The sequence below is a fragment of the Mugil cephalus genome, chromosome 9, assembly GCF_022458985.1.
Source record: "Mugil cephalus isolate CIBA_MC_2020 chromosome 9, CIBA_Mcephalus_1.1, whole genome shotgun sequence".
Lineage (NCBI taxonomy): Eukaryota > Metazoa > Chordata > Actinopteri > Mugiliformes > Mugilidae > Mugil > Mugil cephalus.
In genome coordinates, this window is record NC_061778.1 from 5,798,301 (window position 1) to 5,825,770 (window position 27,470).

Here is a 27,470-nt window from a genome sequence, read left to right on the forward strand (position 1 = left end):
TTTTACACAGAAGTACATTTATTTAGGTCTTAATACATTAATATTGAACAAGTTACTTATTGATTGCAAATCACATGTCACACTTCCAATTTATCATGTATACCTGCCTGTGTAAGGTAAATGTAACAGATTATTTTTATTTTAAAATATGAAATGGGAACTTTTCCTCTTGCTACGAGGAGCCCTTTGTTATAAAATATAAGTAAAAGTGCAATATCTAAATTGGTCCAGAATCTGCATTTTTTTTTTCTTTTTTTAGCAGTACTTCTCTGACAAATAAATATTGTTTTTCATTTTAAAAATGCAATATATCTTTACATTTTTTTTCAGTAATTTGCTTTTTTGAGGCTATTTTCTAAAAACTGTAGCTGAATACAATAAAAACGACATTGTCAGTTTACAAAAGCTTAGCGTATCAATCACTGCATCATCTAGTTTCTAAATAAACTTCATTTTTTTCCCCCATATAACTATCTGGAACATAGAGTTTTGACAACAACGACACCATAACATCTCACAGCGCTATGTTACAATAAAATATCTCTGTTAAAAGTTCAAAAGAAAAAGAAAAATATAACAATAGCAACATAAAATTAAGAATACAATGCATAGATTCAATCATTTAAAAATGTAAAGATATAATTTACTTAGTACAGCTCTTTAACTTTTAGAGTGAACCTACGTGGATTCATTACAGTTCATCCTGACTTGAGTGACCGGCACAAATATATATAGTTCTGAACACATCACATAATAAAAAGGCTAAATATATCACTTGCAAAGGCAGATTTGGCTATATAGTACACTATGGCATGTTTGGGTTAGAAAAGGCAACACTTGGCGACAAAGCCAAACAGCAGCTTCTTTAATGGCTCCCCTGCCTTTTGAAATGCTAATAATTTCATTTTACTCTTTTTTTATTTATTTATTTATTTTTATACTTGCTTATCTACTTAAAATCAGTGTCAGCTGAATCAGGCCGTTTAGTTGGGTGTATGTCGCTTCAACCAAAATGTGTTTTGAAAGCGTTCCCCTGTGGTTGGAGGTTAACTCACTTGTCAGATGGCTTAAAGCTATAGTGCAAAACCTTAACAGAAAAATTAACGTCAGAAAAAAAAGTGCTCTTTAAATCTTTATTTTGCAGTATACCAAAGTTTTAAATCAGTTTTTTCTTGTTTGTTTTGTTTTGTTTTGGTGACATGTGTGTGAAAGGAGGATGGTGGTTACTAATGTAACCTGAGTTCTACGAATTCCCTTTCTCTGGCAGACAGGAAAGATAAAATATTACCTAAGCATCCGAGCAAAGTTTCTCATTCACCAGATTAAACAAAGAAAACATCTAAAAAAATAAACGTATTAACATGGATTATCATTGGTGTTTTGTTTTTTCTCACCCGAGAGCACTGAAATAAGAGCACATGTTGACGGTGTTTGCACAGTTACTCTTACAACCAAAATGAGGTGACAAAAGTTCTGCACTACAGCTTTAAATGAAAACCAGGATCACCTACTAATATAGTTTTTTACGGGGTAAATCATACGAAAGACACTAATGTCAAAGAAGCCATTTCGTTTTTCAAGTCACCAAACCAGTCGACTTCATGAGAAGCAGTCGTGTTCACAGACGGATTCTTCACAAAGATCGCCACAGTCTTGTGCGCTATTTTTGACTGCATAATAAATCACTGACGGGCTGAAACTTTTTTTCTCATTAGTACAGCAATAAGTGGGGAAAGCAAGTCGGGAACAATGCAAATATACAAGCTAACATACGATCCGATATTTAACACTTAGTGGCGCTTCTTATTAGGGGGAAAGTTTAAACGGCGATAATTCAAAATCGACCTGTCGTTTAAAAAAAGATGGCGCTATCAAGTCACAAGTAACCATTATATCAAATGTTTAAAAAGACATAATGATAGGCAGAGGTAGGAGGGCCAGAGTGAAAGCAGTAGGGCTGTTCTTAACGACAGCGTCAGACACTAATGTAAATCTAACCATTTGAGACGAAGAAGGAAAACGCCAAAAAGTTCCGAAGCTGGAGAGGACACAGGCTGGTAGCTCACAGCTTCTTGCATGATGGTTTTACTCAGCCTCGGTGTGAAAACAACAGTAGCGCTGAGAATATCGTTTATCCAAGCTACCTCGACCTTGTAACATTCACAGCGCCAAAAAAAAAAAAAAAGCAAGTGTTGGGGGAAACCTCAACAATAACAAGTTACGGTCTTGATTTTGTACAGAAAAGTGAAAGCAGGAAACTGAAAATAATCACCGTTCTTTTCTTCAAGACTGCTGGATTTGAGTATCTTCCGGACCGTAGACATTTACAAATATAAAACCCTTCAAGCCCGCAGTCGCAATCTACTTTGTTAGGCACAATAAATAGGCCCCTGTGGTATTAAGGTTCAGAGTGACGAATGACTCAGAACAGTTCTGATGTCTGAGTGCAGGTTACGCACCAGCATAAATCTATATTAACCACAAATAACTTATGCCTCAAATATATACTAAATCTAGTAAACATCTACTACATCATTTTAATGTACATTCTTGATATATACGCACGAGAAATCAGAAAGTGTATTTTCATTTTACATTCTGATTGATCTCGAGCACAGATCTCTCAGCACGTGTTTAAAAGAATCGGGATCCAGTTTTTTTTTTTGTTTTTTTTTTTTCCTCTCTGCGAGCTCATTTCTGCTGCCTTGATTTTTGCTTCCATTCTGTAAACACTATTTACAACCTTTAAAAATACACGACAAGACCTGATTTTACAAACCGTATGATTACATTATGTACATTCAGGCAATAAGTAAGTTATTATGTAACATCACGCGAGGAGAAATCTCTCACTTTTTTTTTCTTTTTTTTTCTTTTTTTTTTTTCCATCATGTCAGTCCACAAACCCATGAGCCGGATTACCGTCATAATTCGTCCATAGCGGTAATCAATTATCATTACTTGCACGTAGAAATAGCTTGATTGATGACACACAGTAAACAGCATGGCATGAGTTTGTGCACGTCTTCGGATTGTGCTGCGGCTGATGAGATGTAGTTGGCAGTGTCCCTTGCAAAAGTTACAGTATCAGCTGCTGTTCGGTTTGTGTAACCTTTGTGGGTAGACCAGAGAGGTGTGTTCCAGTTTGGCTCTTATGTTAAGGCAGAATGTTTGGCACTTTGTTTGTACAGACTATTTCAAAAAATAATCCTGATTCCGTCCTCGGCGGAGCTTGAATGCTGATAAATCTGCTGAAGGGATCCTAAAAAGAACTTTCTGAAACAGGAATGTTGATGGAGCAGGAACTGCAGGTGATGTTGGGATGAGGATTGAATGCACCTGAAGATACATTTTAGTCCCGTATCAGTTCTGATTGTGTCTTTTACCAAACAGCATCAACGAGTGAGCTGAGCAGCTGCAGCGCTGCCCCTATCCTGACACCCAGCTGTGCGTGGTGGTCTTCACCCCGTGCGGGAAACCTTGTTGGGTCGCCACGGGCTCAAAGTTGAAGTCCAGCGAGTCTCCGTCCATCAGAGTTTCATGGAGGACCGTCTCCATGTCAAACTCGAACTTCTCGATGGACATGTCGTCCAGGTCGCTGGGCAGCTTCTCCGGGTGCGACTGTGCCAGCAGGCCCGGTCGACCGTATCCGTTGGTGTTGAGGGGACAGAAGCCGCCGGGCATGCCCCCTCCGCTGAGGTGGCCGGAGAGGCCGTAAGGCATCTGCATAGGGCTTTTGGCTGCGGGCAAACGTGAGCTGCCCCCGTTGTAGCTCAGGGACATGAGCAAGCGGCCGTTCATGGCTGGTGATGAGGCCGGGGCCTGACTGTGCACATTATGGGGGTGAGTGTGAGAGAGGCCGTGAGGGTGACCGTTTCCTCCCACCATGAGTTTGGCCGCGTGCTGGGTGCTGCTGTAAGGCGGCAGCATGCAGCCTCCGCTGGACTGAGACACCACGGTGTCCACTGACGGCATGAGCTCTCCGTGCTGGTCCGTGTCTGACGTCAGCAGCTCCTTCAGGAGTCCAGCGGTGCAGCCGTACTGGCCCATACTGGGCCCGAAGCTGGGTTTGCTCTCTGGCAGCGTCTGCAGCGGCATGGGTGACAGGGTGTTCATTCCTGCCTGGCCATACACGCACTTGTGGTACTCCTGCTGAGACTGAGAGGCCATGCTGGGGGAGCTGTAAGCTGGGTACCCAGGGCTCGGTTGCATCATAGAAGAGGGCGAGGACTGGGAGGAGCCAGGGGTTGTCGCGCCTCCTCCCACCTGAGAGTTCTTGGGAGAGAGCAAGTTCAGGTTGTCGAGCAGGTTCTCCATGACATTCTCGGAACTGTGTCCCAGCGAGCCCGTCATCTCTGTGAGGCTGGGCAGAGTCGCTGTCATCTTCGCACCGGGGGCCCCGGGGTAGCCCATGTGGACGTCCGCCTCTCCGAGGTCGTCCTCAGGCATGAAGGGCGAGAGGCGGCCGCTCAGGGTGCTGGCGTTGGAGCTGGTCCGAGGCCTGAAGCTGTTCCACGCCTCGTAGTCGTCGTTGCTGTGAGAGTTGGGGCTGCCGGGCCACTTTGAGTAGGAGCCCGGGCTGTCTGCGCCTCCATCAGGGCCGCCCTGCAGGGACAGCTGCGGGAAGACGAGAAGACTCAGTGAACCAACAATGCAGAGGCAGTCAGCTTAACAAATGCTTTGGGCAGAGACCCACTGGAAATGAAACTCGACACCAAAATATATTCTCGCCAAGCGCCACAATGTGATGGTGGAAACATCCATTTACAGACACAAAGAGTTTAAGAAACAACATATATTTTTCATTCCTTACAGCTGTAACATATTAAGTCTACAACATCCATCATGATGTTTAGGGGTTGTGCACATATTATTTCAATTCCATGTATTTATTCAACTCCAAACCGTAACATATGTCATCTCGGAGCCCTTTCACATTATCTCCGAGCGTAAGACCGATGCATGTGTCCTCAGTTTACCTTTTTCTTTGCTGCTCTTCCTCTGCTTTTTGAGAACTTGCTGTTGTTGTCCATGGAGGCGGCCCTGCGTCTCGGGGACTTGCCGCTCTTCCCACCCTCCGGGTTTAGCATCCACCACGAGCTCTTCCCCGTCCCCTCGTTCTGCACTCGAACAAAGCGGCTGTGCAGGGACAGGTTGTGTCTAATGGAGTTCTGGAGAAGGAGAAGAAGAAGAAGAAGGAGAAAAAAAAGAAGCCTGGTGAGGAGCAGACAAACAGAGAGATTTGCCCTTTTCCCATAACACCCCAGATCGGCTTTATCGCACAAGTGCAAATCCATCCCTACAGGTGGCTCTATTTAAAAACACGCTCGGCTTAGTGAGAGAAAAAATTTAAGGTCACTCAACAATCTAATGCTGCTCAAAAAAAAAAAAAAATGTGTGTTTACATGAGCCCACACACAATAGATTAGTTAGGAGTTAGTTTACTCCACGAGCACGACATCCTGCACACGGCAAAGACTAAACTGCGGACACACTTTTGCTCCAAATATACTGTACAAAAACAGAGAGGCCCATTGTGAAGTCGCATTCCACCTGAATGTGTGTCTTGTCTAAACCAGCACAAAAATCAAAGGGAGGAAACAGACTAATCTTTCCTCCTTACAGACACATTAATGCCGCGCTCCAACGTTGCTTAGTGACACCACCAGTGGAAAAACTAATTTTTGTGCAGGAAGCAAGTGAAGCGTTATAAAAACAGGGCAAACAAAAGAGCGAGAATATTGGGCAAATGTCTGCACCGCGGACGGAGAGACACCGCTTCGCTCCTGCTTTACTGGAACTGCTACTGTAGCGGCGGAGCTTCAAAATCCGTCTCTCAGCCTGTTGTGATTTTCAAAATTAAACCGTTGTTAGAGTGACCATTCACCCTCAGAGAGTAATTTGCGCTTCCATTGTGCGCCCAGGCCTTAACGTCAAAGTAATGAGCTTTGCCCAGACGTTACTGCGAATGTGTAAAGTTTGTTGTTTTGGAAGAAAGGCTGGAACTCCCGACACGCAAACACGCGCGCGCTCGCACACACACAGAGCTTAGCATGCACAGTGGCTAACGTCATCAAGGCTGTTCCTGCTGTGAGTCACCACTTCACATCTGGTTCACAGTCTGCCCTCTGCTCTGCCTTCACCTCTGCTTCTCTTCATCTCTACCGTCTCTCCCCATGCCGGGCTCTGAGATTGGGCCTCGGTCCAAACTGTGGAACAACTCTTTTGTTTTTGTTTTTGTTCCTAGAGGACACATTTCTTCACTAAATAGTGAAGGATGTGTTTAAAAATACCTATTTGTAATATGACGCTCAAATTCTTTTTTTTTCTCTTTTTTTTTGCCAACGATTCCAACCAGAGTAAACAGACGGTTAAAACAAGCCCAGCTTTTAAAAAAAACACTGCATCCCATCCTTTCCCATAATGCAACTTGATAGCAACGTTTATAAGACCCCCGGTGCTCACTCCAGCTGCTGAATCCCAGTATCTTTCAAAGTCCGTAACTTCTGTAACAATCCTCGTGATCTCACTCGGAATAATTTCCACAAACTTTCAAAAAGAAAAACCAATTATGCAACTACCCGATTATATTTTCCTTTAATCAAACATCATTAATGTGCCCTAACTTCTGCCTTACGTTTTCGAGCATAATGTCATCTTTAATTTCCCTTTCTCCTTTTCTATTTTTGCTCCTTACTTTTCCTCCCCTCTCCTTCCCTAACCCCGGTCTCTAGGGCACATGAGGGCCTGAATGAATGTAATTACCTCTGAATCAAATGACCCGACTGCCTCAGCCAATAGTCTTGGACTAGTTTGCATGATCTGAGGTACATGACAGCCCTTCCCTGATTAGCCTAGCAAATGCTTTTCTCCCCCTCCCCCTCCTCCCCCTCTTCCTCCTCTTCCTCCTCCTCCACCTCCTGCACATCGGTAGCTATGACAAAAGGCGAGGAGTAAAGTCTGGTCATGAGCCTCTCTTTCCCATGACTGCTGCTGAGAGTGCTGCTGATTTCAGTCGTGCTGCAATAAGGAATGACTGCAATGTGTGCACAGACGCCGGGATGTCCTGTTACAGCCCTATATCATCCTGATGACAGGAAGGAGAAACTCGCAGCTAAAGTCTCCAATTCGGCGACTCTGGTTTCTTCTTTGGCTTATGTCACGGTTAAAATGCAGGGTGCGATGATCAAGAATGCTTTAAAAGTAGTTGAAAAGTATCGATGCAACAGAGGGAGTATAAGTGAAGGGTCATAAAAACTGCTCTGATGGGAAATACCAGAACTCGGCAGAACTCTGTGTGCCGTGTGGGGAGTGTGGCTGACGGTGTCTGGTGGGGCCAATGGAAAAGCCTCGTCTCCCGCTCTGTGTGTGTGTGTGTGTGTGTGTGTGTGTGTGTGTGTGTGTGTGTGTGCGAGTTAGAGAGAGACACGGAGTGCCAGCTCGTGTTTTTAGTGGAATGGCAGCACGACAAACAGCAGCACTGTATGGTTTTGATTTTTGTAGCTCACTGCACTGCAGCCAACGATATAGTGGTTTGAAAACACACGCTATTGGGGATGAACACACGCATGTGAGCGCGCAGTCATCCACCACAGAGGCACGCGTATGAATGAAAGCCTCTCTGCGTTAATATCTATTATTTAGCTCACTGTGCACACAATCTTTTTTTCATTATTATTATTATCTTGGATTTTTTTTTTTTTTTTTTTTTTTTTACACATTAACAGTTTGTTTCTTTTGGATCCCGAGTCCGTATGTGACACTGAGATATCTCTGGCTGCAGTACACAGGAATCTAAGCATTCCAGCTAATCACTGTGTGCAAAGTTCAATTGTAATCACAGCCAACTTGTTAGTATCTCTTAGGAAACAGTAAAGGCAGGATTCCCAGCCAGGCAGCCATCACAATCAACATTCCTCAGCAAGGTTACAAAACCCACAATTTCACAGAAGTGAACTCTGATTACGGTTGCTGGAGGACGGTCCTATCTTGAGCTGTGTAAAAAAATATGACAATAACACTGTCTTGAAAAAAAAAAAAGTTATTTTTTGTTCTTCCCACAAAAATAAGTGATGGAAAAAAAAGCTAGCTCAAAATAATATCAACACAATGCCTTGGTGACTTGACCTGGGGAGTTTCCTGCGTGCACAGCAGCTGTGTGGAAGCGCTTCACTGTGCCATATGAGGATAATTTTATGTATTTTATATTGTGCACAATGGTTACATTTGATGATGTGCAGTCCAGATAGTGTGGTTGAACTCTGTGGACATAGCAGTGGAAATCAGGGGTATTTCCACCTTTACCCAAGAGGTAAAAACACATTTTGGAAAAACTTTGGTTATCCGAATGGTACTATTTTTACTAAACCTTATGTAGAATATGTGTACTTCTATAAACTCCGTCTGTCTTCTCCCGCTTATCCGGGTCCAGGTCCAGGCCTCCATCTCGTCCTGGGTCGACCCTGAGGCCTGCTTCTGGTGGGACATACCTGGAGGCATCCCCGGTCTCCCACTGCAAAAGCACTGCCCTCGAGTTCTATAAACTCTTGCGCAGTTGTAGCCAAGGGGTTGCGGAATTAGTTCAGTGGGATCTTTGTTTTTAGTTCTCCTTTGGTTTATCACAAATTAATCAAGTACAGTAGCAGCACCAATGTTACTCACGCTGGGAATCGTTTCTCGAAAGTCACGGAGCCCTGGACCAGAAAGTTTTGGAGCTATTCCTGATTTAGTCTGTCTTTTTAGCTGAGCCTTACCTTGTGGACCCTCGGGGCAGTTAACAGAGATTAAAATCTTATTCGTGCTGAGGGGAAACTCGACTCTGACACGACCGCTCATGTGGCCGCAAATAATAAAGAAGCTTTTCTCTGCTGTTCCCGAACCCGCCATCAGGAGCACCACCTCGGTTCTCGGAGTCAACAAGCACAGAGCAAGCACTGGCAAAACACAAGGAAGTGACCACATGAAAGAGGACTGTGACAGGAAACAGAGCTGACTTCCTGTCTCACAGGAAACATGGCGGTCGGCGAGCGGAGAAAAAGGCATGGAATGCGAAGCCGCAGACTCACGGGCCAAGTGGACACCGCAAATTCCTCCCCCCCCCCCCCCCCCCCCCCCCCCCCCTCGCCCCCGCTGCCAAAAGAGGTTAAGTTTAGCAACAGGCGCTAATGCCTGATGTCACACTATATCCATTAAATAAATGGTCACTTTATCGTGTGACCGCTGGAACTGAATTACATACTGGATATGTCATGACTCAACAAGTGGCTGCAGTATGGGCGTCTGGGTGGTGTGAGTGCAGGAGAATGTGTTTTGAGTGCGGGCTGTTTAAGACATAGAGAAAGGGTTGTGTGTGACAGAGTGGGCTTGGATCAGTAAAGAACACACTGTGCTGATTTAAACTCACTGGCAGCACTACTGAAAGGCCACACTGTTCAGCACATCACCCTTTCCCTGCTTCTCTCCTTCGCCTCAGCACTCCTCTCCCTCCTTTGACGTCTTCTCTTTCTCGCCTTGCCTTCTGTCACCTCTTCCCTACTCCTTTCATCTTCCTTTATCCCCCCCTCCTCCTCTCATCTTCTTTGTCCTTTCACGTCATCCTCTCGTTTTCACTCCCCTCTCTTTTATTGACGTCTCCTCTTCCTATTTGTCACTTCGTCTTCTCTTCTCATCCAATTCCCTCACTTTTTTCCCCTCCCGCCTCCCCCCTCTACCTCAACCTGTTTCCCTCCTTTTCCTCACCCACGGCAGACTGGTACCTGCAGAGAGAGCGTGTGCCAAACAGATGCTGGCACACTGACCGAGGAGCTGCTGACGCTCTCAGAGCTGCTCAAATGTCAAACTCGTCTAATGAAAAAATCCCCAGAGGAGTGCAACACCACCTACACGCAGTGCTGCTTTGAATCAAGTGAAGCCACAAGTGAAACCTCAGCTGCAAAGCCCGTACAGCTATAGAGCAGCAACGCTCTCCTCACTGACTGAAAGCGTGCAGCAGGTATGATCTCACACGCCAGCATTTATAGCTTCGCACACATTTACCAGAGATATGGAACAGATGAAAGTGAAAAATGTGTGGTTTCCCTGCAACATTTCCACTGAACTCATTAGAGAAACGGTGCTGTCCTGAACAGGCATATTAAACTTTTGTTACCCAAATTTCAGCCTTACCCGTAGGTGTGTTCTTGTGCACTGTAACTACCTATTTCGTGCGTAATGTCTGCAGATAACCTGCACCACTTCTGACCACCTAAATAAGTAGCTCTGAAGCTGCAGCTCTGTCATGTCTGAAGGTTTGTGCTGAGTCTGCCTCAGTTAGAGCACTGTGGTTAGGACAGAAAAAGGTGTAAACCAGTTATTAACCTAACACCAGCTCAGCATGTCTGCCCGCTCGACAACAGCGCGGGGCTGTGCACATAGCCCCAGGTGTGAAAGCAACAAGTGACAGTACACTACCGCTCAAAATATACTCTTGCAGCGAGGCTACTCCTCTCTGTGTATTATTCATTATGTAATCCAGAGGCCGATACAGGTTCTAATAGGTTTTCAGTGCATATCACATTTCGCTCTAATAGAAACATTGTACAAAAAAGCAGAGGTCTCCAGTTTTATGGAATTAGCTGTACACACATTGCACTGACAAGGTGCTTTAGATTCATTCTGACACCAAAATGCACCAGAGTCTCTGCAGGTTCTTCGGGTGCATCAAGGTACACGAAGCTACTGGTGTAACAAGATGAGGCACAGAACATTCACAGAGTCGCAGTATCTGCCTGCAAGACACGAAGGTGACACGAGTGTGAGGACAAAAATGGAACTAAATTTAACACCGCGTAGATAGAAAGCAAAGATTTGCAGTATCATCTTTCTTTTCTTGTTAATCCGTCTGTGGTAGGAATCAGGCCTGTGGTTGCGGAAGTGGAGTTTATTTTTTGTAAATAATTACCTGGCAATTAAATATATTGCAGCGGCTTACATGGTATACCAGGATGCCAGCCAAGAAACTTATACAAGCATCAATTAAAAAAGAAAGTTTATTTGATTTGGACTGATTTAGGAATCCATTGTGCACGAAACACTAAGCCCTGATGTTCCATTCAGTGTTAACAGTGTTTAAATGCGTATCCTTCCTCATGAATGGCAATAAATTCACACTGTGATAATCCTCTACATCAATCAATATGAAAATATGGCCACGCCTACACTTTGCCACAAACAATAAATCTCTTTCTGTCAGCCTCTCTCTCTCACACACACACACACACACACTTGCAAAATAAAAAATAAAGCAATACACTTTCACAAAGCAATCTGAACAGACTGTGATGACTTCATGTGTTTGCACTTTGATAGGTTATCATCAGCACCAATACTGAACTGACCGGTGATAATCACTGACCTATTTGCTAGAGTCAATAAAGCAATGATCATAAAAGGCTGTGGAAATAAAAAAAAAAAAAGTAGAGCAGAGCAGCACAGGAAATGCAAAGCCCTGGGCCTTCTATATTATTTACACCCTGGGTTTAAACAGTCTGGAGAAAAAGGAAATGATTGTTGTTATTAATGTTGCGTAGCAGCGAGCTGCACGGCACAGCGCCTCGGGTTGCACCCGGTCAGGGAAGCATAAATGTGACACTTGTTAGCGGCGATATAAAAAGAAAATCTGTTTTGCCGCTATTTCTTTTTTAGAAGGAAAAAAAAAAAGTCTCGCATTAAAAATGGAAACTGACCCTGGGTTATGGTTTGTGCCAGAAATAGGTCGCCCCCCCCCCCCCAACCCCTCACCCCTCGCCTAATGTCTTGACATGGCACACACACACACACACACACACACAAAAAAACCTTGACGTCAACTTCCAATCAATCAATTTGGGAAAGAGGCGGCCCAGACAGAGAGCTCAGTGTGCAGCTCCTTAAATTAACTTTAGATTTCTACGAGCTTAAGTATCAGTCTATGACTTCCAGGAAAGTTGAGTTTTAAAATATGGTAATTGTCAGATGGTGAGTATGGCCATCATAAAGTGCCGATGGAAAGCCAGAAAACGCAAGTCATGCAGGAGCAAATCTGTCTGCAAATGTATTTACTGACTGGCCTCTTGGCAGGATCGCCTTTTCACAATCCTCTGCGAGCAATCTCGGCGCAACCGACCAGTCTATCCCCAACCACCCCCCCAAACACACACACACGCACACACACAAACAGAAGCCAGAGTGGATGCTGATTGGTTAAGCTGAAGATTGATCGCTCTCACAGCCGCTGCAGACAAATGACAAATAGCCGGAGAATGGTTTTTGTGCGTACGGCGAGAATCAGCGAAGCCGCTGACGCTCCGGGATCTTTCAGCACCGTATGACAGCGCGAGACGAGCGGCGAGTGAGACGAATGGCAGAGTGGCTATTAGCGAACTTCCTGCTGCATTGTATCCGCACAGGAAAGAGCTGGCCAGGCCTGATACTGATCCCACTGATGACTGTATGCAAAGCGAGACCCTGGTAGGTGCAAAGCAGGGGACCAGCTGGAGAAAACAGCGGGTTCAAGAGCCCTAACTTCCTAATCAAAACTCGGTAGTCTGAGTGGGCAAAACAAGAGGAAAAAGGAAAGCGTGGGGCCTTGTCCAGGTAGGCTTTTCCAGCAGGATTACAATGGTGGATAAAGCTCTTACTGTACATCTTAGAAACAGTTTCCCACTTAAGATTTGCCCTCATAAAACAAACAGAACCTGGTCAGAGCATGATAAATCATCAGCTATTTCCTCTGGTTTGGCCCACTCGGCCATTTGGACTTGAGTTATGTCAAAGAAATCTTGCCTGAATAAGCAAGAGAGTGACATTCAAACCTTAAACTATGTCATGAACGAGTCAAACGGTCAAAGAGGTGGACGACTGGGAAAACCGAGCAGGTTTTCATTTCACCCAAACGGGAGTTTGACTGGAACCACTTCTATGGGCGAGTCACTTCTAAAACAGTGGCCCAGGAGAGGAGCTGTTCAATCTGTAAAGTAACTGAAAGAAAAAACATTTACGTTGGACTCCACAAGTCTAACCTACATGTTGTTTGCTCTGATAGCAGACTAATTGAATGATCCGCATTACATATATAACATATGTTGTTTACGCTCGGGAAATAACGTCCCGGCAGCCCGTTAACGGCAACCAGAGCTCGGTGTTTACATGTTGTCCTCTCTCTTGCGCTCGCTTATTTCCTGACTCAGACTTAAGCAGCACGCAGCCCGTGTGCATAGACAGGGACCGGGTTGTGCTGGCTAAGCTTGCCATGCTAAAATATGTGCATGTGTTGCTATGTGCAACACAATGCGAGTCTGTAAATGCACAGAGCTGTGTCTGTGGAAGGGGGGATATTTTTTGCCTCTGATCGGCCGAGCCACCGGGGCTGGGCCGCTGCCTGCTCTGGCCTGGATAAAGATGCAGTGTGTGGACCACTGCTGGGTGCCTGTGTGGCGGCCTGCGTCCGTAGGCCTGACCCACCGCTGGATGGACGGAGTGTGCTGGGGGGTTATATTTACACACTTGTTACCCCATCTCAAGCTGGCAAACATGGGATATCCCAGAGACTGCAGTCACAGATCTCCATTTATCTCAGCATTTATCCGAGCTACAGAGTCGAGAGGATTTCTCACTGGCACACTTGATAACAGTGACGTATCTTTGAAATACTAGGGCTGGCTATCGCCCCATTGAGTATCCTAATTCATTTGAATACAATAAGACATAGCATCAGAGTTGTGGCGTCTGCCATGATTCAGATTTCCCTCATACGTGGATCACTGTGAGATTTCTAACGAGACGATGCAGGAAACTGCAAATGCAGATTATCAATATGAGATCTTGAAAAACGGAGGTCACCGCGAAGTGGAAAATCTTAAACCCAGCCCTACTGCGCTCTTCGTCAGTCCTACAGGTTTCATGAGCATTATGTAAGGGAAAGAATGGGCGTTTTGATACCTGCTAAAGTGAAACTCTGCAGCACCAGAGCTTCCTTTTGAGCACTGAAAACGAAAAGATATCATCAGCGTGTAACGTAGGAGTAAATTTACTTAGGTACTTCAGTATAAGATACTTCCACTTTTCCTGAGCTTTTTAATATTATGCTATTTTCTCCCACTCCACTACAGAGTCTGTCAGTGTACAGAGGATCAGGACAGGAAATTAAACCACCAAAAAGATACAAATTTAAGTAATATCAGACCAACTTCTTCCAGCTTCACTGTTTAAATGCATCACTAGTCAATATTCAACAGTCTAACCGACGGCTTAGACTGCTGCGTCAATTTTACGCGTAGCTACGGCGACAGAGCAGAGCACACGGCAACCCCCGGGCAGACCGTAACACCTCAGCCTGATGTGATTGGTCCGTTTGCTAGTAGCGTGTTCCCGCTTTAGTATTTCCAGCCGCTTCTCCATCTCCATCTTCCATAAAGATGGAGCACACGGAGGAAAGGTTAACTGAGGAGGTTCCGAGACACCAACTTTAGCCAAACTGACGAGCGCACAAGTATAAATGGCTCGCACTGGCGCTGGTGGTAGGTTATGGCGTCTATGTCCCACAGTACTATGAAAGAGCCTTCACATACAGCCACCAAAAGTGGTGTCCGTAGGTGAAGGTAAAGTATCCTTTGATGATAATATTTAAAACTTGGTAAAGGTAGTTTTAAACTCTGGTGTTTCTACTTTTACACATTTGTTAAGATCTGAGTGCTTCTCCCATCCCAACTTTTTAATAAACCGCTACCACTGACAAATAACTATTTCCATTCCTGATGTCCACAAAGCAGCGTGTACACTACGCCGACACCTCTGTGAGGCCGCAAACGCACTTACCTGTTTTCCAGGTCTAAAAATTACCATGAGTCATGCCTCATAACTGTCTCCAAGACAAAGAAACAGACAAAAGAAGCCTTATGAGGCGCGGGGGAACCATTATTCCTTTCATCACAAAGTAGTTGTTTAATGGGCTGCTGCCTCTGAAAAGGAAATAGCAGTGACACATAAAAAATATATATATATATATATATACATATGTGTGTGCTTGACAGTAAACTCTGTGCTGTATAACCCGGCAGGAGGAGCAGGACAACTATTATCAAGTGTGTTCATTTTTCATGGTAATGTCAAGAAGATATCCTCCATACGCTTACTTACACAAAGTTGTTTTTTTCTTTCATTTATCAGCAGTGTCCTTCTGATTCGGCCTTGTTGCTCTTACACCAGTGACATTAGAAGGTGCACATTCAGCGCGTGCAGTCAACAGAAGTGTGTTGCAGCGCTGTTATGGCTACGTATACCCGTGATCGCGCACATATCCAGGAAAGGTGATGATCGAAAGGTTGTCAAGGTTCAGTTTGCGCGTAAAAGCGAAACTAGATTGATATTAGTATAAAAACTTTATTTGGTCATACGTGTTTACGAGAGGCAGCGGAAGCTAGCCCAGACCTGGACTTGGCGTCCAAGTCCGAGGGGCCATTATCGAGCTGGCATCAGCGCGCACGAGTACGTCTTACTTCAGCTTTTACTTTGACTCCATTTCACTGAAGTCTAGACAACATTGTTGAGGGGATTACTGTACGTCAAGTGTGACCCACAGAGGAGCCTCGGCGTGCGTGTTTATACGGAGGAATGGTGAGCAATAACCCTGATTCACTTCCCGGCTCTGAGAGGGGCTAAGAGGAAGAATGAGAGAGAGAGAGAAAATAAATAAATAAATAAATAAAAATGACGGAAACGCTGGAAGAGGAAGAAGCTGCAGAATCTGGCATCGCACTCAGTGTTGCTTCCTCTCCTGCTGACATCACCACCGCGCCGCTGCATACCTTGTACCGCTTTCAAAGCACCTACATCCTGTCAGTCACAGGCTGAAATTTGCATCTCTTAAAAGGCAGACGAGGCAGGTGGAAGAAGACCGAGATAATAGATTTTTTTTTTTTTTTTTTTTTACAGATTAGGTTATTTATGCAGCAGGCCACATGTGTCAGCTTAAAATATCACTTGAGTCTGTGCAGCGTGAAATGAATAGCGGGTATCTCAGCTCCAATATTACTTCTTGCAGAGAACAGAAGAAAAAGACTTAGGTGTACGCTGTGCTAATACTAAAAGAAACACATTGACGTGTCAAATATTTTCCAGGGGACAATGTGCTGCTGGATGGTTACCAAAGATTTTTATCAATTACTTGATTCTGAATGTGAATGAATCACTGGGAGAAAAGTGAGTCCACATGTGGTTACACATCGGATCAGCCTGACCAGGACAGCTTCATTTCCACCATGGAGAATAGAGACATTACCCGCAGACTGTACAGTGCATTCACCCAACAGTACCGCAGACGGGGCACGCATTACGCATATAAGTACTCTCAGGAAAACGACATCATGTCTGTCGCACATATCAGTCATTTTGATAAAACAGCATCCCACGCTCAGGTTGGAAACAAAAAAATCGAAGTGTGCAGCGAGTGCTAGTTAATGTCAAGTGAAACCTTACTGCTGGTAACCTCTGCTACACCATTTTGACGTATAGTGCAAAGATAAAGTTGCAAAACCCCTGAAGCGAACACTCCCGAGGGCGGCCCGGCGAGCGCACTTTGGCCTCGAAAGCAAACTATTAGTTCCCGTGACAACAGAGGCCCGCCATCAGCCACTTCATGTTTAAGTGTGGATTTTAATTTCCACCCATGCCAGCCGGCCCTGTTGCTCCAGTGGGCGTTCATGTATGTGATAGACGGCCTGAATGAATGTGTGATGGTGTGATAATGCCGGGCCAGTCTGACAGGCACCGTGCATAATCGCTTCAGGGCAGGAATTGCACAACAATGTGGGTCTGGGTAATGCCTGTGGTTTGGGGCCCTCGGCAGTGAGAGGTCCCATAAAAAGTGTTCCTCTGCTCGCTCCTTGTGTGTCTGCAGCCGGTTCTCACACATACACACACATGCACGCAGGCTGCGCGGAATGGATGGGACAACACATTTTTCACATGTGAAGAAGCGCAGGGTGCTTTCACTTCTCATTTGAATGGTGAAATTATTTAGAATCCATACAGCGGTTCCTCTTCTCACACCATAAAAGAGCGCTGAGGTCTTCCTGTTAACCCCACAGGAGATTTTTCCAACTTTCTACAAACCGATGAGAAGCCGCGATAGCATCCAGAGAGCGACAGCCCTTTCTGTGAAACAAACTGCCATGTCTGGGCAGACCCACTGCCAAAACAAAAGATCACGTGCTCGCGTCCCACTACTACCAGACCACAGAAAAACAAAACATCCTGACTCATCCTAAATGACTGTTTACCTGACAACGGCACTGGATTTCAACTCCATACTTACAACTCTAGCGTAATACAAACCTGCGAGGGCACGGCTGAACTGGTCGGTCTACTGTAGATCACTTACGGTCACTAACTGTGCAGTTACCAAACTCTACGCTCGCTGAACGATCTGCCCTCTGGGCCACGGCCAGAAACAAAAAAAAAAAAAAAAAAAAAGAACTGTCAAAACAAACCTCTGGCGGGCACGCCGCAGGGCTGCGTGATGCCAGCGTCTGAGGTGGGTGGAAACACCCATGCTCACATTTGGCACGATTTGTTTGAGTTCACAAAACGAAAAGGGCACTTCAAGGGATTTTCCAGTGTCTTTTCCAGTGAGATAAGCGCTCAGTAAGTGCGAAGTTACCAGCTGTACACAATTTATGTCACCAGCAGAGGTTGAGGACATCACTGAAAGTCAGATATTAGTCACTAGTTCAGGTGAAACACTGCTTTACAGTAAGAGAGAATAAAACAAGCTGAGTTGAGTTCATTCAAATTTGGTTCCAGCAGGTAAATCTTTTTTTGCGTTTTCTGAACTCTGAGTTGTATTTTTTTGTGGATAATAACGTATATACGATATTTCTAATCTTCCACTTTTGGTCTATGACAGTTATTTTTTATGCATCTAATAAGTTTCTCGTTCTGTTGTGTGGAGAAACAGAAATCCCTCCTCCTCTTTAAAGTCTGCACGTTTTGAGGACATGAGGTTGATGAAAACACATCCTGGTGCAATAAAGTATAAAACACCGCACGGGGTCAATCGTCGATATTTATTTGAGGTTAAACTGGGTTGACCTCATAGCTGCAGAACGGCCATAAATAAAAAACCCCGTGTGCCACACGCAGGCACCCCGAGAGACCGTGCGCGCCGCTGATCCGCTTTCCTGCCAGTTTATTATTTCAGTCTGCCAAGGTTTGATTAACGAAATGTTTCTCGGTAAAGACGGAGAACGCGGGACAACAGAGAGTAATCCTGGCACCGGTGCCGCGGGCTGGGAGGTAAACAAATGTGGAGCAGGACAGAAGGAAAACATGACATTGTGAAATAATCTGCGGGGCTACTAGTTTCGCTGTTGCTCAATCGGTGCGGTGCGGATGAGCACAGTTACATCATCACGGCATCACATTTTCTACCACGCTCTGCCAAAACCACCAAAACAAGTGAACCAGCTTGTGCTAAAACAATCGGTCGTTCAGTCCAAAAAAAAACTGCAAATTTACAGCATTAGAGACTGAATGTCACCTTCGATTTTTTCGGAGCTTTGATAAGCGTTTTGCGACTGGATTTCGACTAAAAATGGAAATAATTGTAGAGTGAAAAGTCCCAGACAGATCGGGCTAGTATTCATCAGAACTCACAGCTGCTTTTTAACACCCCTGCCGTGCCAGCTACGGTGAATCAGCACTTCAAAGCCAAGTACGGAAAAGTGAAGGGGACCAGGAGGTAAGGAGACACTGGATTAAAATCAGCTGGGGAGTAAAAGGAAAGGCAAAATATCACGGCACAATAATAAAAAAAAAAAAAGAAAGAAAAAAAAAGATATAAAAGCCTGTGCTGGAATGTTCCCTGTGTCGGCCCGTCTGTCTGTCTGCCATCGTGTCTGTGCATCTGCCAGCAGCAGGGCTTTAATTATGAGGCCCAGGTTATGTGCACACGCACACATACACACACACACACACACACACACACACACACACACACACACACACACACACACACACGAGACCATCGTCCCACATATCTCTAACACAGTGCCTCACAGTTCCGCTGACTAACCAGTGGCACCAGACTTTGGCCTGCGGCTCCCTGATTCCAGTAAATGTCTTGTTATGCAACTCCTAACAAGTGTCACCCAGACTGAACCTAGAGCATTCTCTGCTCCGCTCTCTTTTCTTTATCTCTGATTCTTTTCTTCTTCTTCTTCTTTTTTTTTTTTTTTTCTTCTGTGAACACAGTAAGCTGTTAACTCCTTGGGGTTTGACTGTGTGGCGGGCGGAGGGAGGGAGGGAGGGAGGGGGCAAACTTTCAAAACACCAAGTGTGGCCCGCTTTGTGCCGAGGCAGAGAACCAGGAATGGAGAGGCAGGCGGCGTAGGCAGGAAATGGGGAGGAGGGTGAGGAGAGCTCCTTCAGCTCTTTGCCTGAGAAACACAGCTGCCCCTCATGTCTTGGGGCAATGCCAAGGTTGGACTCCTCCGCTGCCTCGAGGGGGGTTAAGGGGGAAGTGTGTGCATGTGTGCATGTGTGCATGTGCGTTTCGTACCAGCAGAAACAGGAGGACCGCTGTTCTATCTCTGTACGAGTAATACACATTCAGACCCAGAGAAACAAACAGTCTGCGGCTGGCGATAAAGTACGGCCGGCTTTGAGCCCCGGATTAGAACACCTTAACTCTCAGCTTCTTTCATTCGTTCACGCCATAATCCCAGAGGTTTGTGGGAAATAACACGCAGCAATTATGCACACCTCTGCTAATGATAAGAGCTGAAGCTAATACCAAAAAATAAAAAATAAAAATAAATAAACAAAATGTAGCTCTAAAGTCCAATTAAAATAGAGTCGGCTTTAGTGGGACAACACAGTCAGCAGAAACTACTGATAACACGGTGGCATTCCTTTTGGTTGGTAATAAACAAATGCAGGCGGTGTTATAAATCTACAAGTTTACAGTAAGAATGGAGAGAAAGTATTTAGGCATCACTTTGTTCTCATATTTTGGTCAGAACATATATTGCGTACACTTAAACAATGGAATTAAAGACTTCTATGTGCAGTGTTTCTGCAAAATGCCACAGTTAAAGTAAGAACCTAAACCGTCATCATTTCGTTCTTCTGGACATTCATGTGACATTTTGAGATACGACTGAGGTCACAGCGGCTTTGACCTTCAACCACCAAAGTGAACTCAGTTCTTCTTTGAGTCAAAGAGAATATTTCAGAATTTTCCTCAAGGTGCCTCTGAGATATTATGCTCAAGAGGCAGAAAGAAACTAAAAGTTTGGACCGTGGACCGTATCTAAATGTAGACAACGCGCCCCCACTTCTTTGGACTGGACCCTGAACTATTTTAATTTATTATTTTAGTACTGTTTACTGTACTTTTATCTTTTATTTCATTTTTACAGCTCTCACGGCCCCGCGGCATGCTTTATGGAGCCACTGGCATGGCAACTGGTTGTCACCATTATGTCCTATACTGCACGACAACTAAAATGAAAGTTACCCAAACAACTGACACTTGAACATGCATCAGTTTTATATCAAGTATCTAAAGTGACCCTAAAGTGACCCTGAAATGACCGAAACCATCCTGGAAAAATACAGTTTGATGATTGTATTTTAGTGTTTCGTGTGGCCACCAGGGAGAGCTCTACTTGGTTTGGCTTCACTGTTGCGAAGCTGTTCCGTCTTTATGCTGTCTGCAACGAAAAGTCACACTGGGAACATACAACAAAAGCTACAGCTAACAGCTAGCTGGCACACGTTGTGCAGCTAATTCTTGGCACCAGCAGGTGGCAGTAGTCTGCGTTTTGTCTTTGAAACCAGAAGAGTTACGATGAGCTCGGAAGCGATGAGGAGCTACAAACCGACTACAGATGTGGCCCCATTATGAGTCACACTTGTTCAGTAATTCATTCTAGATGAATGAACTCGAACTTTGTTGCTCTGTTTACTTTCGTCACTAAGCCGGTCAGCCACTCAGAGTATGATACATCGCCAGAATCCTGCAAATGGCCGACCATCTGCTCGGTGTGTGTCACTCACGACGTTGAAAAGTCCACATTTATACAGTTGTGTCTGAAAAACGGGAAACGGTTGGTATGTTTTATACTTGCTACGGTCAATATGAAACGTGGAGTTTCAGTTTCCTTAAATCTTTGAAACCAACATAGCCATTCTGGAGCCTTGAGGGCTGGACTCGCTGTAACTCAATTAAAAGAACACAAATCTTCGGTCACCAGCCACGACTTGGTTATCCCCACTCTGCTCCGCAGCCCGTCCGGGTCTCCCCCCTCTGTGTTATCCACGGTGTTTACAGTCAGACTAAAGGGGGATCGAAGTCAATGGGGGCATTTACATGGTAATGACCCTCGTGTCGCTTGCTGTACAACCTGCTCGGGCCTACGTGTTTGTCTGCTCCGGCACAGTTTGTTTTGAGATCTGTGGGAGTGTTTACCAGCGTGGGCTGAAGAATGTCAGGTCAAGAGAGCTCCGTGTACAGAGACAACCTACGGCCGAACTGATCTCGAATGCCGACATCAAAGTGTACCTGAGCCGTCCAGCTCCATCAGCTGGAAGCAAATATTTATTCTGTGGTGACGTACGCATAGTAGAGAAATACAAGAAACAACACATTTTCTGGCAGGTATGCAAGCATGCGTTTTGTATATCTTGTACTGTGTTAATGCACGCTAGGTTTGCGAAACACTGTTTGAAATACCGCGAGTACATGCATTAGCGGAATGCTTTGAAAAGCGCGGACGACCTGCAGGGGCGTGGAACATATCAGAAATAAATAACCTGCTCTGCAGAGCGGTTTGGTGACACATCATTTGTGCCATCTGTTCCCCTTCCTGTTGGACGGCGTCCTGTGCCAGGGCCAGCGTCCAGTCCGCTCGTCCAAGCCGGTCCCACCTGGCACAACTGTCCTCGAAGCTCGCGCGGCCACAGACGGCCCGAGAAGTGTGGAGGCTGCCATGACTCAGCTCAGACACGACCGACTGCGGAGGATCGGCGAAACAATCTCGCCGTCAAACAATTACACGGCAGACAGCCTTAATCACGGATTAATGAAAACATCACGTGACGCCGGCGGTTCTCTTTGGTGAAGCCACGCCTGCTCGGAGGGAGTCGTGTGGAGAAATGGTCCTTGATGGGATCAAGAAAGACTTACAGGCAATATCTGAAGGTGTTAAGCTACCACAGCTTCCTAGACACAAAGTACTCGCGTTGTGACTTCTGTCATCGAGATCTGCATATTACAAAACAAAAGAAGAACTTTACCCTTTGACTTAGAGAACCAGTGAATCAACCCAAAACTTCCATAAACCACAGACCGTCTAATTCTGAGAGCGTCGTTTTCTGCCATACTGAGAAATATCTTTTTTTTAGACCTGACGCGGGACAATAAAAAACTTAAAAACTGATTCATTCATTTCCATCAAAATCCAACAGCAGAAGCAGCTACGCCGCAAAATTTAAATTTCACATCATCATCTTCGCTGCAGAGGCGTCCTCTCTCTCAAGGCCGTCCCGCCTTCTAAGTGATCTTGCTCTGAAAAAGACAATGTGAGACACCCTCCCCCCTCCGAGCTCTATGAATATACTCCCCTCGCAGCAGTGAATGGCACTTTGCTTTCCCACAGTATCACTCAGTTTACACCCCCCCAACGTGGCAGGGTAAGCAGCGAGCCCAGGCGCTTGCTGAGAAACCCCCTCTCTCCGAGCCACCAACCACACGTGAAACGCGAAGAATGGCGGCGACGACCTCGACTGTTTATCTGGCCGTACTAATGAAGACGCGCAGACGTGTCCGGCCTTTGTCACCGAGCCTCTGCTCCGGGCTTTAATGTAAATGATCAACCGCGGTAGATAATGATGCTGGGGCCGATTAACCCGCAGCGGCTTGCCTTAACTGGTCTCTGCTACATAATAACTTTTAAATTACAGTGTAACCTGTGAGAATCACTCAGAAAGTGTTGGCCACAGGTGTCACTCACACTCCATGGGGCACTAGAGGCACAGCTGACGATCATGTGATCGAATGAGAAGTCTGACACCTCATCAAAAACAGCACATAAATGAAACGAAAGGAAGCGTTATTCTCTCCGTTGACACATGCCAACCTCAGACCCTGCAGGTAACCGTGGGCCTTATTGATTCTCTAACTGGGTACGGTTTTTAATTTCAAACACAAACGCATCCTCCTTAATTGTGTTTAATTAATTAACCATCATCAGAGATGAGTGTCATTCACTGCTCACTGGAAAACCCATTTGCTCTTGCAGCAACAAAAAAAAAGACATGGTAAAAATAACAGATAACACTCAAAGGGTTAGTTTTAATTAAGAAGATTGTTCATGAAATTTAATTTTATGTTAAAATCCCTCCGAGTACAAATCAAAACAAAGGCACAGAGCAGCACAGACGTGGAACCTTTCAAAGTACGAATGCGGATGATGACTTAATGAAGGGCAGAAATTGCTTTTAGGACAATATCGCCACCCTAGCAACACATCTGTCCGGTACCTGCTGTGTTTACTGTGTGTATTCCACAAGGGGTTTTTCCACTCTCATTTAATTTGACTTGATTGGCACTACATTTGACGGCTAAACATTTATTTATTTTTTTGTCAACAGTGAGGTCTAACGGACGAGCATTTAGCAGGGTGTTTTCTGAAAACTGGACTCAACTCGGCTTGAACACAAAGCGATAATCCGTAAAACACATCACAGGCCGTGTGTGTGTGTTTGTGTGTGTGTGTGTGTCAGATTCAGAAAGAGAACTAAAAAAAGAAAATCTCTCCAGCGTTTGTGACCGTCGTGAATGTGTCATCTCTCGGCACATGACTCAAACACGGGGGCCTGCTCTGACAGGGGGAGACAACAGAAAAGGAAAAGAAAGAGGAAAAGAAAAGAAATACTCCCGCTACAAATCCTTTAAATCTCACCGGCAACCCAGACAGAACTTTAAGAGTGGGAAGCCGTAATAAATCTCTCTCTGTGGGGCTACAGGCTCAATATGATTTCCTGCTGAGTGAGTAGACTGTCATTAATTTATTGTCAGACACCACTGAAATGTGTCTCCAAAGGGAGGTCTACGCCCTTCAATAGCGTTCAGAGGGAGGGCCTGTCGCACGCCACATCAGAAACTTTAAGTCCCTTCTTGTGTAATGTTTTGGACAGTTTCTAGGACACATGAACACCCCTGGTATCTCCTTACAACGTATATAAGGCCTGGTCTACAAGATTTTATTCTAAAGAAGAGCCGAGCGAAAAGAGCTGCCTCAGCCTTACTAAGTCAGAAGCACTTTATGAATAGTACATTGAGGAGAGCAATAAGCCAAGGAGAAGGAGAACTCTGTTGAGTCAGGAGACTCATCACATACTGCAGGGAGAAGTCAGATGACTGTTTAAGGTGATGGTTGCAATTGGTCGGATTACTAAATTGCCGTGAACTGGATGGATAACGTTGAACAGAGACATGGTTTCACGTGACCGTGGATGGGAGCAAATGATTAACACTCCTTAACTCCTCATGCGTTCGTCAACGTTTGTGGAAAAAAAAAAAAAAAAAAAAAAAGTAAGCACGCACAGCAAATATTAGCACAAGTCCCTGCAGAAGATGAAGATGTAGGTGATGGAGATAAAGAACGGATAAACAGCACCGACCAAAAAGCATTGTGGTCACAATAAAAGTGACTATTAAACGTCACAGACGAGCCAGAAATCCCTGGAGGGGGTATGACAGTACCACCTCCACAGATACCACGGGAGATCAGAACGGAGTGTGAAGCACAATGTGAACCCACTCTGGACTGCCACAAACAAAACTCCCGCACTGGATAACTCCGAACAAGAAGTGACTTTTGTCTCCCTTGTAAGCCGTCAGACACCACATTCAAGCACCCATTCAGTACAGAAACACCACCTCCAGGAATAAGAAAGTATCAAAATGAGAAGAGCGAGAAGGGGGCACCCCTACCTTCCATCCAGCAGAGCTGTTGCTGTCTCCTTTGTCCTTGAAATAAGGCACACTCTTCACCATCCAGTCATAAATCTGAGACAGAGTTAATCGGTTCTCCGGAGAACTTTCGATAGCTTTGGTTATGAGGTCTGCATATGACATATTCCCCCATGCGTTTCGCCGGGAGGAGCTGCTCTTCCTCTGGGCAGCGGCGGCGGCAGCGGCGGCCGCGGCCGCCGAGGACGACGAGCCCACCGGGGTGGAGAGGAGAGGCACCTGCTGCTGATGCGGGAGTTGCGGGTTCGGGTGTTGCTGATGCTGCTGCTGCTGCTGCTGCTGCTGCTGTTGCTGTTGTTGCTGATGCTGCTGTGGAGGTTGCTGGTGGACGCAGTTCTCCTGACACTGGAAATCAGAGCAGAGGATGACGGGCTTCTGCTCCGCGAAGTCCTCGGTCTCCTCCAGCAGGCTCAGGTTGCTGATGAACTCGTTGCCGGAGGGCTCCTGCTTCACAGACGGCACCGGCGAGGATGTGTTGGAGTCGCCCGGGTTGATGAACTCCGGCCGGGGCAAGGGCCAAGTGCACGACCGGGGCCGCGACAGGGGTTCGAAATCCGGGTCGATTTCCACCAGGTGTGGCTGCTGGGCCGCTTCCGCCATGGTCGAGAGGTAAGCGAAAGAAAGTGTCACAATGTCATGTAAATGTGGTCGCCCCTCAGATTAAGTCGCAACTTCGGCTTTGAAATGTGTGAGCGATCAATCTGGCCGGCGAAATCGGTGCTCCTCCTGGGCGCAAAGTCTGCACAGAAAGTCACATCCCAAGCCGGTAAAAAAAAAAAAAAAAGCAAAAAAATAAAAAATAAAATCTGAACTGACAGCAATAAAAAAGTGCGTTTCTGGGGGGGAAAAAAGGCCTTCAGAGTGAAGTAAAGTTAGATAGGTGCCCACAGTGTGTTGACCCGCGGGTTTGTTTTTGTCATCCAGTCGTAGTGATGTTCCGTGTGCGCCTCGTACAGCCTGTTGACTCTGTGTTGTTCAGCATGTGAGGACTTACTGGAAGTATCGCTGTCAGATGAACCCGCCCACTTTCTGACTGACAGCCGAGGAGGGCCAATGAAAAGCATCGAAAGAGTTGCTGGGAAAAAAAAAATAAAATAAATCACTTACTTTCTCTGTGAGAAAACCAAGAATTGAATATGTCTCTGACAGCGATCTCTTCATTTCACAATCAAAGCAACATATCATTTTATAAATTACACATCAAGTTATATCCATGGCTTTTCCCTTAAATATTGTTATTTTTTATGTAAAATGAATTTAATTTTTACCTTTTGCTGCCTCAAACCATTCATTATTTAGGGTTAAATACAGTTGTATGTAAGAATGTTGGCCACGCCTGAACAAATTGCACATTTGCTTTATTTTTAAGGTGAAAACAAGTCAATGCAACAGCAGCGGTAACAGAGGCATGCAAAGATCAGCCACAACATTATAACCACTGACAGGACCACATTGTTACCACACTGTCACACTGACACATTGACCATCTTGTGACAATTCAATGTTCTGCTGGGAAACGTCTGGACCTGGCATTCACGTGGGTGTTCTTAGACATATACCACCCGCATAGACCTAAAAAAAAAAAAAAAAAAAAAATCACCAATAACATTGTGTTGCCAGACACACCAGTAGCACATGCAGAAGGCCCATGTCCATTCTCTGAGGAGTCCCACTGTTTTGGACGTACAAGGGACACCTGCACAATAATAGGATGGCGGTTATAATGTTATGCCTGATCTGTGTACACTGTGTGCACTGCTCCAATTGTAAAGAAGGCCACGGTCAAGAGCTGTCACCATGAACTGTCACTGATGACAGTTCTGAGTGTGAGCAATCTTCCAACATAGCAAAAGTTGTGCTGACTCTTAACAACTGTGGATTAAGAATTGCTATAAGAATTGCACCATCCAAAATGCAATTTAGAAATATCAGTTAAGGGGAACTGTGGAAATCGAGATAAGATGTGGAACGTCAAGAAAACTTCCGACTGACTGTCCAAACCGCACGTCTGCTGGGCACCCTCATGTGACTGGAAAAGCTGCAGCTTTCACTCACATTGGAGTGATGGTGCCCTGTCCCACTGCATGGATATGTTACGCTGGAGGAGTCACTGGATTACCCACGGCCATTTTGGTTAAGTCAAAATAACTCTTTCTCATAAAATGAGCGGCATTTAATGAATGAGTGGGAACACTGTGTGGAAGAAAGAAGCATAGATTCCACTAAGTGTCTACATATTTTAGAATCCAATGTCCTTACAGTCAGTCAGGAAACTAATACAGAAATAATGCTGATTTTGAAAGTCTGATGATTCAGAACACACCCGAAAACCAACCACCGTGAACTAGTGAAAGAAATGCAAGTCTCAGTTTTTCGTTTCACATCTGTGATAATCAGTGAGAAGATCTTAAACTTG

General features: G+C 45.2%; 1 protein-coding gene across 1 annotated transcript; it reads right to left on the reverse strand.

Annotated features, from left to right (window-relative positions):
- On the reverse strand, positions 1-27,318 carry foxo1a (forkhead box O1 a). Its single transcript, XM_047593455.1, has 3 exons — positions 25,016-27,318; positions 4,980-5,171; positions 1-4,617 (listed from the first exon to the last, which is right to left on the reverse strand). Exons 1-3 carry the CDS (start codon positions 25,652-25,654, stop codon positions 3,430-3,432), a joined length of 2,019 nt encoding a protein of 672 aa, XP_047449411.1. The 5' UTR covers positions 25,655-27,318; the 3' UTR covers positions 1-3,429.
- Between the last annotated feature and the right edge of the window lie 152 nt (positions 27,319-27,470).